Source organism: Anabrus simplex, chromosome 1, assembly GCF_040414725.1.
Source record: "Anabrus simplex isolate iqAnaSimp1 chromosome 1, ASM4041472v1, whole genome shotgun sequence".
Taxonomy (NCBI): domain Eukaryota; kingdom Metazoa; phylum Arthropoda; class Insecta; order Orthoptera; family Tettigoniidae; genus Anabrus; species Anabrus simplex.
Window position 1 is genome coordinate 1,019,687,440 of NC_090265.1, and position 20,841 is coordinate 1,019,708,280.

The 20,841-nt window shown below is 37.3% G+C and overlaps 1 protein-coding gene across 2 annotated transcripts in view; it reads left to right on the plus strand.

Annotated features, from left to right (window-relative positions):
• Window positions 1–20,841, plus strand: part of Fmr1 (synaptic functional regulator FMR1) — a 604,856-nt gene that overhangs the window by 483,862 nt on the left and 100,153 nt on the right. For both annotated transcript variants that reach the window (XM_067136974.2, XM_067136973.2), the window contains one exon: window positions 8,164–8,277. In XM_067136974.2, coding sequence (XP_066993075.1) covers window positions 8,164–8,277 — 114 coding nt within the window. The remainder of the gene's footprint in view (window positions 1–8,163; window positions 8,278–20,841) is intronic.

Consider the following 20,841-nt stretch of genomic DNA (forward strand, 5'->3'; position numbering starts at 1 on the left):
ACTTTGTTATTTTTAGGCATTGGTGCTGACTTTTCATCTAAACCTACATGTTCAACCATCACTTTTGTGCAAATTTTTTTTCCCATACTTAATTTTTATATGTTGTTAATAATATGTATTAATTTGTACATGTCTACTACTAACCAGTTACCTGATTTTTTACCTTGAGGTGATATTTTGACTGATGATGCCCTCAATGAAGGGCGAAACATGTCTCAAGTGGAATCTACAATAAATTCCTAATTTATAAAATTTATATGTATTGAATAGGTGAAAAAAACAAACCTTTTAACATCCTACATTCAGTATCTTCAATACGGATAACAATGATTTTTATCACTTGCAATATTGAGTAATAATCAAATCAGGGTGGAATAAGACAATAATATCTCTCGACGACTTAAATGTAGATACTGTCAACTAATCTCATGAATGTAATAAACATCAACTACGGTGATCAAAAATATACGGTGTACACAATCAACTCTTCCCATCATAATAACTTAGTCTGCTTTTTCAAAGATCCTCGCAACATATACACAGCTAACTACCAGCCTGATTATATTTTTTTACATGTCTGAAAAACTCGTGGCTATTTACGCACATTATTATTACCATCAGTAACATCTCAAAGATTCCTATCTATCTATTCATATTATTATTACCATCAATATCATCTCAAAGATTCTTGGCTATCTACCTGCCTATATCTTATAACGTATCGAAGACTCCTGGCTATCCATCTGCCTATTTAACCGTATTTAATATTTTAGAGGACTCAATTAAAATAAAATTCTCAGTTCATGTACACGTCGCATTATCCTTCATAATAATATGCACAAGAGTAAGTACCACATTTCAAAGATCACACTACCTCATCAGTGTTAAAATACGCTTCTAGCAATTACGAAGACTTGATCTTGGATCACATAATTCTGTCATGATAACACACATTCCACCATAAAATTTGCCAGGTGAGACCAAAAATCAAATAATTCAGATGAACTTAAATACACGTAGCTGATATAATCCCATCGTATGACGGTGAATCTTCCAAAAATTTATATGGTGCTACATAGGGTTACTTCTGATGAAATTATATAGGTAAACAAAACCAGTAATGAACAGTTGTGGTCCTTTTCAAACTATCTCCAGATTATTTGCCTCGCTTTTCAATAAATGGCATTCCTTCAATCACACTACTAAACGTAGGATAAAGAAAAGAAAGGAATTTTCAACAAAATGAAAGAAAGCAGAAAGAGTACTTATCTTAGCTGGAACACCGCTACCACATGCTGTGGTGGTTAACCCGGCAACGCCGTGCGGTACCGTATAGTACCAGTGCGCCTTACTTCTGATTTTCTCATACTGATCCTTACTCGCGCCATAAATCTGGCAACTTCGCTTTACATTGTCAAGGAGATACTCTCTACAATGCCTAAAATCAACAAAAGGTTTTATTTGAGTATTTGTTTGCGGCAACAACTGCTTGTAATTTGAGATCGTGTCGAGAGGAATAAAAATGACTACCTGTCTAAAGTAAGTTGCTTTACTTTGTTTATAAATATTGAGAATACGATTTTGTATCATGTGATTTATTGTCTTGAAATATAAGTCCATGAATTGAAATAACAAGCAATTGGTCAGCATTCCTGTGTCAGCTGTTATGATACAAATTATTCCGTTGGTACCGTATGGTACCGCACGGCGCTTACCATGCCTCTCTGTTTACTTTCTCCTCCTTACTTCTAAGGGTAACAATTCATACTGTAGTTGCAAATAATGATTTATGTGTGTCATAAAAATCTATAATTGTATATTTTACTTTTAAAAATTAAACGGCATGACATACTGAACCACTGGAATCTAAGGTATTATCCGAGGAAGATGAAGGGGGTCTCGCAGATAACCTTACGGGAGGTCAATCACGGGTACCAGCAGAAATAGTGCTAAAGCAACAAATTCCGCACAGGAGTAGATAATCCATGTCCGATAATGATTCATGGCCCGGGAAGAGAGCGAAATCATCACCTCATCCACCAGATACCTGGATGGCGTATGGCCCAATTTCACTCCAATTCCCTAGTGCGAAATTTTCCACTTTTCGATATATGATGCCGACCGAAATATGAGGGTTTTCTTTACGATGAAATTATGAATTTCTTGTGCTCTGAAGTCAACAACTACCGGTATATGCTTTTTACAAACGAAAAATAACCCCGAAGAAATGAAAATTTCATCGGCATTTTCCTTCTAAGTAGCTATGTGTAAGTACCACAATCAGAAAAGGGTAGGTGCAAAATATTTATTACGACATATATATTTGGGTGGTATTTTAAGGTAAATAAATGCAGTTGTTTACACTTCTTAGTGTATCTGACACCTTGAGATTCAATGGCGTACATCACTATATCGCTCCGACAAACCAAAGCAGGAGTTGTGCGGCGAACGAATGCGAATTCCGCGGCCGCACAGAATGCGTCACGTGTAGTGTGGGCGTTTGTGTAAACAGCATTTTGCCATTCTAAACTAGTGAAGAGTGGAAATGGGTGACTAAATAAGAAAAGCTGAAATAATATTACTCGTATTTCCTAAAGATATGTCACGTCTGAGCTAATGTTATATTTCGGAATTCCAAAGGGATATCACAAATAAACCTATAAACACCGTTTCTTCTTTTGTTTATTGCTCAGTAATTTGTAAGTGATATTCTGTAACAATATTAAGCATTCAGTTCCATGGTATTCTAAAGAGGTAACAATTTTTATGTTCCAACCAAAAGCTATGTCAAGCGCCGTGCGGTACCGTATGGTACCAGGCCCTCATTTAAAAACCAACGATTCAATTTTTAGAAAAATGACTTTTAAATGTTCTCTGATATGTGAATGCTGGGTATATTAAACAAAAATTTAAAAAAACGAAAATTGAAAACTCCGGCGTTCCCGGGTTAATTAACCACAATCATAGGGTTTCCAGTCCCCTATGTTTTAGACATGTATACATCTTTCTCAAACCTCTCCGTACTTGGCTTATTTAAAATATTCTCATTCACCTGTAACTGAAAATGGCGTTTGAAGTAGATTGTTATAGAAAAAATGTACACCACACACAATTCCTAAAGGAACAAAGCAGTACTTGCCTTAAAAATTATATTATAACAACTGTTACCAACAAACTCTCATAACTAGCTTAACCTAAACAAAGTATTTGCAATTTGTATTTAACAACAGTCTATACATGTGTGTGGCCATGCCAACATTGACTAAATATTTCCATCGTAATCTACGATCTTCATATCCGTATTGACAGATTACACAATTATAAATAGGAAGAATAAGTTTGAATGGCGTTTATAAAAGTAGGAAAGATCACGATATGAAGATAAAGTTGGAATTCAAGAGGACAAACTGGGGCAAATATTCATTTATAGGAAGGGGAGTTAGGGATTGGAATAACTTACCAAGGGAGATGTTCAATAAATTTCCAATTTCCTTGAAATCATTTCGGAAAAGGCTAGGAAAGCAACAGATAGGGAATCTGCCACCTGGGCGACTGCCCTAAATGCAGATCAGTATTGATTGATAAAGGACTTCCACCTTATCAATACGTATTTATTGTAATTATTGAAATTACTTTGTGTGGGGAATGCCATATGATGACAAATGTTTGGTTACATCCAAATGGGGCATGTCAAAACGGGAACGGCATGTACTGTATGTCACTATGTGCAATGCAATTATGTCTATAATATGCTTTAAGTCTTAAAACTAGTTTATAAAACACTATCTCCACTTAAAACTAACTTATAAGAATATGTAATAAAAACAATATATGTAGGAACACTTCATGCAAGCCCAGCTGAAAAGCTGAGGCATCTGAAGTAATTGAGTGGTGAGTCTGGATGCGTAGGGTAACTTCTATGTGAAAATACAAGCGAACATTGAATGTAAATTAAAGTGGAACTGAGATCAACAGTGCTTGCCCCAAGGTAGCCCATCTCGGGAACGAGGATTCGCCGACGTGCATCCGATCGCTGGATTGATGAGAGAACGAAAGACCATGAATGAAATCTTGCCTCACTCTCTTAAAAAGGCAAGTCTGGCCCTGGTGTGATTACCAAGTGACCAATCAGAGCACAGGAGCTTCCCTATCGCCACCCAGATCCACTAGTCAAAACTCGTTATCAAGTGGCAATGTTTTCACAATATTCCAGAACATAGGCAGACACTAATCGTGAACTTTCCATCTTCCAGAACTTGTAAGGACATGCTTCTAGAATCGACAGGGGCCAACACACCCTGTTCCAAAAGTCCGCGTCACAACCTTTCCGGAATGTTACAGATATCACCGAACAATAATAATTTACAATCTAGTAGTTACTTAAGTAGATAAAGGGAATACAAACAAAACACTCCACAATAATATTCTACACCATACAGGCTAGGTAGGTAAAGGGAATACTAATAAAATATTCTACAACAACATTCCACATCATACAGTAAACAGTCCTTAAAAGAGACTCTGCACAGGTCTCTAATATACTTATAAGTTAGTTTTTAGTGGAGATAGTGTTTTATAAACTAATTTTAAGATTTAAAGCCTATTATTATAGACATGTAATTGCATTGTCACACATAGTGACATACATGCCAGTTCTCATTTTGACATGCCCCATTTGGACGTAACCAAACATTTGTTACCATATGGCATTCCCCAGACAAAGTAATTTCAATCATTGTTTCATGATCTATATGTGAATGTATTGTTCAGCTGAAGATGACCCAAAAAAAGAAGGGGTCAAAACCGGTACTGTAGTAAATAATTAGAATAAATTTGATAAGGTGGAAGTCCTTTCCTATTTATGATTGTAAATATTTCCACACGGCATATATTCCATAGATTTGAAATCGCTATCACTTCACACGTTTCATGTAGCATTCACATTCAGCACACTGCTAAAATCTGGATACACTATCGTCAGCAATTACCGTATTCCTTCCTTGTAATTGTTCGTTTAACAACATACGAGATTTCCAATAAACAGAATTTAACTCGGATCCAGTATCTTCGTAGTTCACCTTAACTGAATTAATTTCAGAAAACACTGTTTATAGTATGAATCACTTCATAAACATTTTTTGAACTTGTAAAATTCAAATACACGTGCAACCAACTCATGGCGCATTATTGTCTTGCCGTGTCCATTGTTGAGGTTGTTCACACAAACAGTAAGACTAGTGGTGTTCTCACCAAGACAATCAGAATGATAGTGACAAAAATAAAATGGTGAACTGCTGCAACTGGTAAGCAGTCCTACAACTCATGCTATTGAATGACTGATGATCCAATTGTTCCAAATCGCAATATTATATGTGGCCAAATTATTTATGTTATAACTAATAACACATCCATTCTGCATGAATACCTCAATGCTCCATGGTAAATTAACATCTTGATCAGTCGTGTCATAGTTAACAAGGAATAATTGCCAAAATGTACTCTCACAATTCCATGGAATAAATTAAGCCATCGCCGATCATCCTTATGAAAGGCTACATATGCTCCTATCAACTTCTATTCGAACAAGCCAGTTGAAACGCATTATTTTTGCCTGTCATCAAGAACTTTGTTAATAAGGGTGATAATGTACCAACTGGAAATATGCACATGATTCTTAACCCTCGGACCGGTAGCTGATGATAGATCAGCAGGTGTGCGCCGATATCAACCGCCGCTGACAATCATCATGTCTACCTTACAAGTAAATACAGGTAGAAGAAGTTGTGAATATTTCCGTTAGATGGCGGAATTCATCAGGCATATTTTCTCCTTGGAATGTGGAATGTTTCAGTTTTAAATACATCCATTTATGTGTGATATCCTTGAATCAAATGCAGGTCGCAATTCGTACAGCTTTGAAACACGTGTTTATTTTTTTGGGACTTACTTTCCTTGTTTACTGTGTGTTATGCACACACGGTGGCTACATTTTTGGATTTAAATGATGAAGATGTTGTAATAGAATTAAATGCATCTGTAAATTCAAGGCCTCCTGCAGCAGAATGGATAAGTATTGTGCCACCTGAGGTAGGTTACGAACACCCACCGGTTAGAGCTCTATCAACTACCGTACTTTTTATTGAATAATTCCTAAAGTATTAACACTATTTACTTAAAATTTACATGCTTATCATCAGAATTTATTTCTCTACAAAATTTAAATTTTAAAAGTTTCAGAAAAACTGATTAATCACTTATATTTGATGTGTAAGTAAAAAATATTTTTGATTTTTTTTTTTTTTTTTTTTTTTTTGAAGGGGCTTTTAAAGGGGCAGAACATTTTGTAGAAATTTTCCAATTAGGCTAAATGCAAACCACTTTTCAAGTAGTCCAGTTCATGTTTTGGTATATTATATGTTCATATTCTGTGAATAATATAAATCTGTCAGAGTGACGTCAGGTACTGTAAATGTGGTGCACACACACTGGTTAGAGCTATTTCAACTACCAGTTCAAGAGTTAGTAGTGTTTTATTATGTCATTATGGAAACAGATCAACCTTCTGTGATCAACAAGTTTTCTAACCAAGTTATCTAAATTTACAGATTAGACCATTAGACCAAGATGGATGATTTATCACAGCATGTGAACAAAATAATCGAAAGCATGGATCACTGAAGAAATTATGAATATCAGATATTTTATAGAAACTGTTTAAAGTTTTTAATCGGGTAATGTCCCTTACAACTCGGAAGAATTGCATTTCTCTCCCAATTTCCAATCTGAATCATAGAATTGTTTTTGCATTCAATATGGGTGACAGGTGATGGTTTTCTGTTCTGTTATAATGTTTATGGATGACATTTGAATTGCTGTAGAAATAGGTGAGAAATCCTATGGATGGTATTTCAAAAATTGTGCCAGCATGAAAATTTAATTTTCTGCTACTCCCATGTCATGGACCATGTGAACAAAAGTCATTGCCACAAGGAAATCCTAAATATCTGGCTATCCATGCCAAAGTCATTAAATTTATTGCCACAGCAGTATGCAGAAAGAACAACATCAAGAATGTTATAATCATTATAAAATCTGAGAGAAATTGTCTAGGAAAGATGTTGTTGAAGGCAAGAGTTATACTGCATTATATTTTATATATCCTTATTCCTTGAAAATTGTGTTTGGCCTGTTTTGCATATTAATGTTTTGCTGTCATGGAGAAAGCCACTGCTCTCATGGAAATTGTTGTTGATGTTGATGATTCTGAAAATTTATGAGGATTTAATAAATGTTGAAGGAATCCACCAATAATACATAAAGGTAATTTCTTGTGTACTCTGTTTTCAGGTATCTTATAGGAATATAAATATAGACCATTCCCTATATTTAGCATATATAAACTTAGCCCCTGTCCTTCTCTTATGCAGACTATTTTGCAGTAGAACTTTCAATGTTGTCTTGCAATAGTTTGAGTGATATTTCTGCTCATATCAAATGAGTCTGCTTTTCCAAGCTTTTGACATATTATGCAGATTTTTATTATTGGATATATTTCCAATTGCTTTACATTTTACTTTCTTGTATGCATTCTTAAACAGTTTTGGATGGAGGTGAAAAAATATAAGTTGTAATCAAATACAAATTAATGTTGAATTTCAGCATCTTCAAAAAGTGCTACCATAATGTTCAGAATTTTAGGTGTTGGTGCATTGTAAGCTAGAGTTTGAAATATTTGCTCATTTCATGGATGCAGTCAGTGGACCTGCTTGCTGTAATGTAGTTTGTGAAGCTTGGTAAGCTGTGTGTTGTTACACTTTGTGTGTAACCTATGCATGGGGAGGGAAGAGGACAACTCTCCATTTGTGACCATCAGTAACTCAAATCAATTTTAATATATTAAAAACTGTAATAGGATGCTAACACTCAACTGAAAATTTGCATGTTCCATCATATTACTAACCATTGCAGTTTGAAATTTTAATTTGTTTTTATTTTTTTGTTTTCTAAGGTGTATGTTTTCATCTCTTAACTATTTAATGCCTCTTGCAGTGTTTCACATTGAGCTTTTTATTACAGTTTTGATTTGGGAATGATTTACTAAATTATTTAGACTAGAGTGTTGTTATTGCTGGTCACAAGCGGTGTTCGTCCTGCTCCTTGTAGAGTCAGTGTCGAGCGTGGAGGGCTCCAGGACTCGGCGGCGCCGGCGTAGGCGCAGGACACGCCAACGCAGTCAGACACCTTCAGGGGAACATGCCGACATTGTCTCTGGACAGGGTAAGTTAGGCCTAAGTTTCTAGTGTATTGTTGGATGTGTAGCTATGATATTCATTGTATGGTCTTTAATATTTTTTTAATTGAATGAATGTAGGCTATGCATTGAGGTATCTGTTAAAAGCACTACAATGGAATGTCTTCCTTTTTCCATGTGAGATTTTTTGTTTTGTAGTATTTAGTTTGCTTTTTGTTGGAAATAGATGGTTTCGCAGCCTTAAGCACTGCGTATGATGCTGTTATGCATATGCAAAATCTCAATTTCATGGAATTTAGTATGCTGTTAAAAAGGTGTGGTTTCTTAGTAACTTTCACTGGTACATTACAGTGAAACCTCTCTAAAACGTTCTTCACGGGATACCATGTTGACTGCATATTAAACAAAAGACAATCAAATACATTCAGTATAACATGTTTGAATTTTGTTAGCATTTTTATTCAAATATTGCATGCACAATATTGTAATTCCTACATGTACTGTTTGCCAAGATATTGCACAGAATTTATATTTTACAATAGACCTATTAATGACGTAGCCCTGCTACGCTTAATTCTTATGGGGGAAAGAATCTCATTAATCATTGCCTGTGTTGTAGACATAGCTGAATAACATGAATAACACCCTTTTCTGTTAAATTTATCTGTGAATTTACACGCATTGACATATCATTAGAAGCAATGATAAATTACTGTATCACTCGCATCGCTGCAGGAGCATTGGATGTGGTTCAGTGGGTCGTTGTTAGCTGTGCCACCAGTATAACTTTTGTATGGTTTCACATAATTTAAGTCTTTCTGAAGTGATTTTAACATTCACCCAATTACTTCAATACACCAAGGACAACATGAAACTAACAAGCAAAACTTTCCAGAACTAAGGAATGTGAGTGTGAGGGACAAGAGGTAACAACAGAGCAGTCACAGTATTCTTCTGTACAAGGATATGCTAAGTTTGAAGAGCACAGATAATGAGACCAGTTAGTAGAGAGTGGAATACTTTACAGATTAATGATCCTTGCTTGAGCAGGTAACAAAATTTAACTTTTTCCCAAGCATTGCTGAAAATGAATTGAAAATATTCTGCGAATGAAGTGCAATAGGTAGTATTTTGATTACAGTATATGGAGTATTTTTTGAAGGCTTTATGTATGAATATGCAGGGACCTAAGAAAAAATCACATGTTTGCAGGCAGTGTTGTCATGACTTCACTGCATTTTCTTTAGTGGTTTTACAAAGTGTTACAATTACCTTCGCTCTGAGTAGTGAATGAAATGTAAGGTTTTTGAAGTTCCTCCGTTTGTGCCTTTACTTTGTATGAGTTAAGGAATGTGGATCTGAGATAGGTGGTATCTATAAATTCCTCCTCCTCCTCCTCCTCCTCCTCAGCTACGAGGATGGTTTGAATAGTTCTCGGAATCACCGCTAGATGTCAGTGCTAGAGCAACGAGGTTCCCACGCAATAATCACACATCCTTTGTGAGTGAACACATGGCGCGTCAGTGCTCTAGCTGCAGGAGTGTGGTAGTGATGACTCTTTGTTGTTGTTGTTGTTGTTGTTGTTCCCGTGTAGTGATTTGTGACAATGGGAAAAAACTGAGATTCGAGCAGTGATTAAATACTTTGTAAAGAAAGGTATGAAAGCAAAGGAAATTCATGCCGACTTTCAGAACACACTGGAGGACTCTGCTCCTTCATTTTCAACTGTTGCCAAGTGGACCAGCGAGTTAAAATTTGGCCGGGAGAGCTTGGATTATGATCCGCGTAGTGGACGGCCAAAAAGTGTTACGACCCCAGAATTTATCGCAAAAGTGCATAAAATGGTCATGGAGGATCGTCAGCTGAAAGTGCAGGAGATTGCTGAAGCTGTAGGGATGTCTTTCGAACGGGTATATTATATTTTAACCAAAGAATTGGGTATGAAAAAATTATCCGCAAGATGGGTGCCGCGGCTCTTGACATTGGACAATAAACGCACCAGATTGGAAATGTCCGAACAAAGTCTGGCCCGTTTTCAGTGCAACCAACAAGATTTTTTGCGCCGGTTTGTGACTACAGATGAAGCTTGCTTCTACTACTATACCCCAGAGACAAAACAGCAGTCAAAGCAGCAGAAACATGCTGATTCACCACCACCAAAGAAAGCAAAGGCAGTGCGTTCAGCCGGAAAGGTCATGGCCTCAGTTTTCAGGGATGCAAAAGGCATTCTGCAAATAGATTATCTTCCTACTGGCCGAACAATTACGGAGCAATACTATGCAAACCTCCTAGACCAACTACAGGAAAAGATACACAAAACAAGGCCTGGTTTGGCAAGAAAAAAGGTCATCTTTCATCAGGACAATGCTCCGTCGCACACAAGTGTTATTGCCATGGCAAAACTTCATGAACTGTGGTACGAATTGTTGCCACATCCACCTTATTCACCTGATTTGCCAACATCAGACTTTCATCTATTCCCCAAGCTGAAAATTTTCATCGGTGGATGGAGATTTTCTACAAGGGAAGAACTGAGAACTGAATTGGAGAGGTATTTTGCAGGCCTGGAGGAATCTCATTTTCGAGATGGGATCAAGGCATTGGGACATCGCTGGACCAAATGCATTAGTCTACAGGGAGACTATGTTGAAAAATAAAAGCAGTTCCACCGAGGTAAGATACTTAATTCTAGTATATTCCAAGAACTTTTCAAAGCACCTACGTACCTTCAGCAGCATATTGTGGTGCAAGTGAACCCTTCAGTCATTCTCATGTTCACTGTAGCTTTGCTATCCAAAAAGAGCTTAAATTTCCTAATGGAACTTGCTTTATTGATCAGTGATAGTCTCTTTATAGAGTTATAAGCCTTCTTGAAGTCTACAGAGGTGCATAATGTGTGCGTGCTTCTCATCATTTGGTATCTCAGGACTGTCTTTAGATTGAGTGCCTGATCAGCACAAGATCTTCCCAGTCTGTAGCATGCTTGATCTGTCTTTTTTTCTAGTTGGGACTGTGTCCCATCAAACAGACACTGTAATCTTGTGTGCAACTGGTAGTAAAGATATCCCTCTGCAGTTGTTTGCATAGGTTCTATCTCTCTTTTCTTACGTAGAGGGTGTATAACTGTGCACTTCTTGTGTTCCGGTACGGTTTCAGTCTCCCATATATCTTGCATGATCTTTGTTATTTCTGTGATCATTTTCAGCCCCGCTTCCATCAGCAGCTAGGTTACAGCTCCATTTCTCCTGCTGATTTACTGTTTTTCAATCTCATGATTTCTCTCTTGATCTCTGGTTCATGTGGTGCTTCTGACTTCCGTTTCTCTCATTCCTTCGATCTTTGGGAATCCATGGGTTCAGAACAATTCAGTAGTTCCTCAAAATACTTCACTATTGTCTTGCAGTTTTGTTGTTTAGTGCCAGTTCTCCGTTCCTTTTTTCTGAAGCATAGATTTTGTTGTTGGTGTCCTGTGATTTCTGATTTTGAATGTCTTGTAGCTTATTTTGTAATTTCAGAACCTGTTCTATACCTTTCAATTGATCCTTTTTGTATTCTTTTTTGACTCTTCTGATCTCTTATGGTTTACTTTTTCACCTCTGTGTATGGTGCCAATTTGGCTTCTGCTTTGTCGGTGTTCCAGTTGTTGAGTGCTATTTTCCTGTTCTCAGTTGCTTTATCGTATGTGTCTTTCCACCTTCGTTGCATTTTTTGTTACAGGAATTTTGTCTTCACTTTCATGTTTATGAATTCTTCCCAGGTCATGGCTGTCTCCTGTTCCGATTCATCTTCGACTGCCGATTATTTCAGTTTTGTCATATGAAACTTGGGTATCCTGATGACCTCCTTCTGTCTCCCTTTCTTTCTTCAATAAGCAGTAAGAGAAGGAGAGTTTTAACTTTGTTTTCAGCGTGCAGGCTCAAGCTTACCAAGGAAATGTATAGGAGCACTAATGAGTCAAACGGAAGCAGAAAATAGGTCAGCTTTCAAGCTCACAGAGGAATTGAGAATATTAACATTATTGATTTAGCATTCCACTAACTGCTCTTACGATTTTCAGAGATGCTTAGGTGCTGGAATTTTGCCCTGCAGGATTCTTTTATGTGCCAGTAAATCTACCGACACAAAGCTGGCGTTTTCGAGTGCCTCTAGTTGCTGCTGGACTGAACCAAGATCAAACCCACCAACCTTAGCTCAAGGTGCCAGCACTCTACCACCTGAACTATGTTCAAATTGAGGAAACTTCAAACTTCTTACCATATATTTTTCTTTTCATTCTTCCGTTATTTATTTATTTTATTTATTTATTTATTTGTTCATTTATTTATTTATTCAGTAACTAATGAGGGTGAGAGATTTTTAAGTACAGTATTATAAAGGAACGTGATATCTCCATATTAGCGGTACAAGAGACAAGATTTCTGGACGAAAATTAATTCAAGTCAGGCGGTTTCAGAATCTATAAAGGAAAACCTGCAATGAGAAACAACTCTAACATACCAATTCTAGGAATGGCTTTTGTAGTCAAAAGGAGCATTACTGAGTCCGTCATAAACTTCACATCACCAACAGAGAGGCTCTCAATTCTCTCCTTTAGATCTGGCAACAAAGCTTACACAATCATCAACGCACATGCCCCTATAAATGAAGATAACAGGAAACGTCCAGAAAAGGTGGATGAATTTTAGGAAACTCTTGAAGATATAACTTCCAAAATTCCACAACATCATGTAAAGGTTTTGGTCGGAGACTTCAGCGCTCAGATAGGCAAAGAAAGGAAACATAGAAAAGTCGTGGGAGATTACCCATCACACAGAAGAACGAAAAGAAATGGCGAGAGACTGATTGACTACTGTAGACAATTCAACCTGAAACTCATGTCCACATATTTCAAAGCTCTCCCATAAAAGAAGAAAACCTCGGTCTCTCCTAATACAATGTTGGGTGAATTTCTGATTAACCATGTTGCAATAACAGCACGAAACCAGAAAGAAATCCTAAATGTCAAAGTAAGGAAATGCCTGAACATTGATTCAGATCACTATCTCTCTGAGATAAAAGTAAGATTCCAGCCGAATAGATCTAAACCGAGACAGCAAAGGAAGCCCGGGATCAATATAGAGACTCGGGAGCAGAATAAATTGGAATACCAACAGAACCTCTCCAAACTAAGGATGACCAACTGGGATGAAATCAGAGACTCCGTGAACAAAGCTGCTGAAGGTTTGGGGAATCCTCCAAGGAAGCGGAAACATAGATGGTGGAACGAAAAATGTGACGATGCATTCGAAAGTAGACTAAAGGCCTGGAAGAGATGGCATTCGAACAGCAACACTGAGAACTTGGAAGACTTCGAGGAAGCAAGGAAGAGAACAGCTAGGATCATAAGAACAGAGAAGAGAAAATATGGCAGGAATAGGATAGAGGAGATAAAAGAGAAATTTAAAAGGAACAACACCAGGGAGTTCTACAAAACCTTCAAAGAAGACCTAAAGGGATACACACCACCAAATCTGTGCTTCAGACGAACAGACGTAGCATAGCAACAAATTATAAAGAAAACTGCCAGCTCTTGGCTAACTACTTCCAAACGCTGCTCAACTGTGAAGAACCGCATGAAAGATTACCTGTCCTGAAACTATCCAATGAGAATCCAAATTCCAAACCACCAAGTCTAGATGAGATAAAATGTATAAACAACAAAGCACCAGGGGAAGATGGCATTGTGGCAGAAATGTGGAAGATTGGAGAAGTGGCTGCAGAAAGAATACATCACCTCATAAAAGAGATTTGGAAAACTGAAAGGATTCCGAACGATTGGCAATGTGCGTTTATCCAGCCACTCCACAAGAAAGGTAGCCGAATGGATATTAATAACTACAGAGGTATCTCTTTACTTTCAGTTGCGTATAAAATATTCTCTAAAGTGCTACTGAACAGGGTTGAAGAACAAGTAGACTTCCTCATTTTTTTTTTTCAAAATGGCGCCCGGTAATGACGACGTAGTGTTTTATTCTCCGAGTAAATTAACCGTAAAATGTGACGAAAAGTGCGGAAAATGTCGAAAATTAGTGAAAAATGGAATGTTGTGTGATTCATGTGATCGATGGTGGCATTATAAGTGCGGAAATTGTCCTAGAGGCGTAAAAACTAATGAAAATGTTGACTGGATTTGTGAGCAGTGTGTTCGGAATGTTGTTGTTGGGGACGGCGTTGACGAAGCACCGAAAACAGTCGATGAGGAATATAAAAGTGCATTAGAAATTAACATTCTAAAAAAGGACAATGAGACTCTTAAAGTTGAAAATCAAGAATTAAAAGAAAGACTGCGATCGCTAGAATTTGGGACTGACCATTCTTCGAGTGATATACCGGTACAAGTAACAAACTCGAGCACGTGGTGTCAAGTAGTTCGTGGATGGCCGGCTAAGAAGAAATCTACAACTGAATTTCCGGAAATAAACATTAGAAATAGGTTTTCTGCCCTAAATAATTTAATCCTGGAAGAAAGTGATCGCGCGTGTGAAACCAAATCATCGCGATCCGTTGCCGTGCCGAGTTTAAAATTTAGGCCTAGAATTCAGATTCAAGACCCAGTTAGGCCTAAATCAGCGAAGGTAGCTGTGTTTGGTGATAGCCAAGGAAGGGGAATTGCGGGAGTGATTAACGACGAGAATATAGCAGCAACCGGAGAAATATATCCAGGAGCTTCTATCAGCAGTGTTGTGGAAAACGTAGAAGCAGCAACTAGGAACTTCGGGAGCGGCGATGCAGTGCTTATCATCGGTGGGACGAACGACGTAGCTCGCGACGACGCCAAGAATGTAAGATCACAACTTAAACATACACTAGGGAAGCTGACCCATACTAACGTTTTTGTAGTGAACGTGCCCCACAGGCATGGTTTGAGTAGAGACTCGTGTGTGAACATTGAAGTGGACAAGGTCAATACAGATATTGTTAAAATTTGTAAACATTTTCGGAATACTCAGGTTATTGAATGCAGCAGTTTTGAGAGATACTGTTATACAAAACATGGCCTCCATCTAAACAATTCAGGTAAACGAAAGATAGCAAATATTGTTCTAGATTTTATTAATCTTAAGATATGTACTGTAAAACAGGCAACTCCCTTGAGTTATAATACTGACCAGGAAAACTAGTAGAAAGAGCCAGCTGTACTTCAAGCTGGCTCAGTCAACTAGAAAAAGAAACTCAGGATAGTAAGGAATTTCAAGTTACCCAATTGCAACAGTCAAGTTTTAGGGAGGAAGGGGGTCTGAGATTGCTCTTGGTAAACTGTCAAAGTGTAGTAAATAAACAATTAAAATTCGGTACATTGATGGAATCTTATGAGACTGATGTGGTGATAGGAGTGGAATCGTGGTTGAAAGAAGGGGTGGGTAATAGAGAAGTATTTCCAGAAGGGTACACAGTCTATCGTAGAGACCGAGGAGATAAAAAGGGAGGGGGTGTGTTTATTCTGGTGAAGGAAACTTACTGTTCACATGAATGGTTTACCGATGAAAGGGATGAAATATTAGGGATAAAATTAGTTTGTGATAATATGAAGGAGGTGGGAATTATAGGAACATACAGGCCTGGAAGAGAGGAAAGAGACATGGAAATCTTTGAAAAAATAATAGATTATACTCATAAAAACAATAATAATGATATGGTAATAATTGGGGGAGATCTAAATTTGCCTGAAGTTGAATGGAAAGGAGCTGCAAGTGAAGCCCATGAACAGAAACTGGCAAATAAGTTAATTTGGGAGGGAGGATTTACACAAGTAGTACAAGAACCGACTCGTCTCAATAACTTACTAGATGTATTCTTGGTTAAACCATGGGAAATTGTTGATAAAACTGAGGTAATTGAAGGAATAGGAGACCATAAGGCTGTAATAATGGATGTAGGACTCGTACCAAAAAGGCTTAATAAGAGGGTTACACAAGACAAGAAATTGTACAGAAAAACTAAAGTTGATGAATTTGGGACTTACCTTAAATCACAATTCAGTTGTTGGATAAGTGAAGGGAGTAACGTGGATACACTTTGGGCTAAATTTAAAGGAATTATTTGGGAAGGAGAGAAGAGATTTGTACCTGTTAAGAAGGGTAAAATGACCTCAGACCCTGTTTATTATACAAGGGAAATAAGAAAATTAAAAAGAAAATGTAGAATAGTAAACAGGAAAATCAAAGAGGGTAGGGAGAGTAGAGAAACTAGAAAACAGCTAATGAGGGAACTGAATAGAGTGAAAAAGGAAGCAAAAGAGAATTATATGAATGGCATACTTCAAGAGGGTAATGACCACAAAGGGAAATGGTAAAAACTGTATTTATATATCAGGAATCAAAAAGGAAAAGGAGTCCAAATTCCTACAATGGTGGGAGAAGGGGCTGAACACAATTTAACAGATACTGAGAAAGCAAACCTATTTAGTAGGGAATTTAGAGATTCAGTCGATGATTGTCAAGAGTTGGAAACCGAAACAGAAGATAGAGAGGGAGAGAGACAGAGGGAAACAAGAAGCTTCTCATTCACAAACGAAGATATTTTCAGAGAAATCCAACTGCTTCAGCAAGGAAAAGCTGCAGGAAGTGATCAAATTACTGGGGAAGTATTAAAGACAATGGGGTGGTACATAGTGCCTTATTTAAAATTTCTCTTTGACTATGTCATAAATAATAGTGTAATACCAAAGGAATGGAAGGAATCTATAATAATACCAATTTATAAAGGAAAGGGTGATAAAAGGAAACCAGAGAACTACAGACCAATCAGCCTGACCAGTATAGTTTGTAAAATTCTGGAGAGTTTAATATCGAAGTACATCAGAGGGATATGTGATGATAAAAATTGGTTCATGAGGAGCCAGTATGGATTTAGAAAGAAATTTTCTTGTGAGGCACAACTGGTGGGATTTCAGCAGGACATATCAGATCAGTTGGATTCAGGAGGTCAGTTAGATTGCATAGCCATAGATCTTTCCAAAGCCTTTGATAGAGTGGAACATGGAATATTATTAAAGAAATTGGAGGGAATAGGATTGGACGTAAGGGTTACACGTTGGATAAAAGCATTTCTAAATTCAAGGGTTCAGAAAGTCAAAGTAGGAAATAATGTATCGCAGGAAGAGAAAGTTTGGAAGGGAATTGCACAGGGTAGTATAATCGGTCCGTTACTTTTCTTAATATACGCAAATGATTTAGGGAACAATATAACATCAAAAATAAGATTGTATGCAGATGACATAATTGTTTATAGAGAAATAAACAACATTGAGGATTGTTCAGAATTACAAAGGGACCTTGAAAGTATCCAACAATGGGTTGAAGAAAATAATATGAAGGTTAATGGAGGCAAATCAACTGTTACAACTTTTACAAACAGGAGCTTTAAAACTGAATTTGAATATACTTTGGATGAGGTAGTTATCCCAAAAGATGGCAAGTGCAAATACTTAGGTGTGAGATTTGAAAGTAATTTGCACTGGAAGGGTCATATTGATGACATTGTTGGGAAAGCATACAGATCATTACATGTCATAATGAGGCTACTTAAAGGATGCAACAAAGAATTAAAAGAAAAAAGTTACTTGAGTATGGTTCGTCCATTATTGGAATATGCAAACAGTGTTTGGGATCCTCACCAAGAATACCTAATAAAAGAAATAGATAGTGTGCAGAGGAAAGCAGCAAGATTTGTAACAGGGGATTTCAGGAGAAAGAGTAGTGTATCAGAAATGTTAAAGGAACTTGGGTGGGAAACTTTAAGTAAGAGAAGGGAGAAAACTAGACTTACAGGATTATATAGAGCCTATACAGGAGAAGCAGCATGGGGAGATATCCGTGAGAGGCTTCAGTTGGAAAATAATTATATCGGCAGGACTGACCGCAAATATAAAATTAGAAGGAATTTTAGCAGAAGCGATTGGGGTAAATTTTCATTCATTGGGAAGGGTGTGAAGGAGTGGAACAGTTTACCAGGGGTAGTGTTTGATCCTTTTCCAAAATCTGTACAGATATTCAAGAAGAGAATAAACAGCAACAGAGAAAATAAATGAAGTGTTAGAGGGCATTCGACCGGTGCAGGTTATTGTAAATAAAAAAATGTGTGTGAATAAATTAATTCCATCCCCTGGTCTAAGGAGTTTGGACAGCCAAAGTAGGGGACTGCCTGTAGGGGTGAAGTACAGTGGGGACTTCGAGGGCCCTGGGACCGCTACGGTAGCTGTGAAGGCCCTTCAGGAACTCTGAAAAGTGGTGGCAAAAGGGGCTCTGGTTAAGACGCAGCAGGTCGTTATGCTACTTAGGATCCAGAACGGGTAAAAAAAAAAAATAGTAAATAAATAAATGCAATGTAAATATTAATGTTATACCAGTTTTATAGTATCATTTGAAGCAATTCCACATACTGTATATCAGTTGACTATATTTGTAAGTAGTACAGGAGATATTATAATTAGAATTTTGTAAACAATATAAATTTATTAAGGATAAGCTGTGTGTTTAATAGAAAACATTGTTAGCGTAAATTGTATAAATATTGTATTATAGGAAAAATTTTCTTCTCTTGTTAATTTAATATTTAGTGCTTGACAATAATGTATTTTAGTGTACCATTTGCCACCGAGGTAGACACCTCATTTGCAAATAAAGAGATTTTGATTTTTGATTTTGAATACCAAGCTGGTTTCAGGAAAGGGAGGTCATGTACAGAACAGATATTCAACCTCAAGGTTATTCTAAGGACTAGAGCATTGAGGGGCCAGAACACAGTGGTAATCTTCATCGATTTCCAAAAAGCATATGACTCAATTGATAGACAGACATTATTTAATGTCCTAGAAGAGTTTGGAATCAACAGGAAAGCGAGAGAAATAATAAAACAAACCCTGACAGACACCATCTCAAAAATTAAATTCACTGGAGAAATCTCTGATCCATTCCAAATAAAGACAGGAGTCAGACAAGGAGATGGATTATCACCCATCCTGTTTAACATTGTAGTGGAGAAAGTCATAAGAACCTGGGAAAACTCTCTGAAAGTAGAAGGCATACAGGGAATTCATTTTGGGCGCAAGGGACAAAACTTGGAAATTAAATGTCTGGCTTTTGCTGATGATCTTGCTCTCTTAGCTCAAAACAGAGAGGATGCCCAAAGGAAGCTGGAGCTTCTTCATTACATTGCTAAGAAAACAGGTCTCAAAGTCTCTTATGAAAAGACGAAGTACATGGAGTACCGACATCAGGGAGAGGAAAGCATGGTAGTAAAGTGCGGAAAGGTTAGAAGAGTAGAAAAGTTTTAAGTATTTGGGAGAACTGATCCAACCCAATGGACTAGACAAGGATTCAAACAAGGAAAGAGCTAGAAAATTAGAACTGGCCTACAGACTGACACAGAACAGGTACAATAAACGGGCAATATCCTACAAAGCCAAATTAAACACTAAAACGCTGTTGTAAAACCAGAGGGGCTGTACGGTTCAGAATGCCTTATATTAAATAAAAAAGGGGAACTTAAAGAAATTGAGAAGGAAAGAAAAATTCTGAGGAAAATTCTTGGACCTCAGAAAACAACGGATGGTACGTGGAGGAAAAGGAGAAATGAGGATCTCTACAAGTATTCCGAAAAGATCATGGACATAATGCGAAAACGAAGACTGAAATTTTACGGGCATCTCGTCAGAATGAATGACAACCGCCTGACTAAAAGGATGTTTAAATATATAATTGGATTGAGGAGGACAACGAAATGGGTGGAGGAGGTTAAGAAGGACGCAGAAGAAATTAAAATAACATCAAAATTGATCCTCAACAGAAAGACGTTCAGAACTCTAGTAGATGACCACAAATTCCATGAAGAACAGCGGAAGAACAGGCTCAAATTTATTATATCTGAGAAGCAGAGAAAAATAAGGAGTGAACGAATGAAGAAGTTCTGGGAAGAGAAAAGAAGAAGGCTGGCCAGAAAGCATTAAGTTTCATGCGGTCCACAGTTGGCCAAATTCGGAAGCAAGAAGAAGAAGAACCTCGATAATTTGAAATCAGTTAATTCAAAATCCCACCCAATTCAAAGAAGCTCTCATTCCTGGAAACATGAGGTACAGTTTTGCATGTTGTTTAAACTGTTTATTTCGAAATACGGATTATTCGTCATTCTAAGAACAATGTCTATCTCATTACCGAAAATCAGACTTTTAATTAAAAACTGCCTTTACATTTTTAAAACATAGTATTTTACAGAGTAATTTAAATTCAAAATTTATCCACGTCATGACAGAATGCATCTTCCGGAACGTGCTGGGCTAGCTTTCCTTACTTTCACTCACTTCAGTGTGTCTACAGTGTGTTTCATATTTGCTAAGTTCGAGTAAAATCGTAATTATGTTGTATTCAGCGTTTTAAGGAACACATCATCATGTATCAGGCAGTGTGACGACAAGCAGAATCTGCGAACACAGCCGATGCCAACAGTCGGCGAAAAAGCGTGGCTCATATGATCAATTCGTACACACCGAACAATGTTGTCAGTGCCGATGAAACTGCATTGTTGTTTTTAAAGGAGAGAAGTACCAGCTGGGA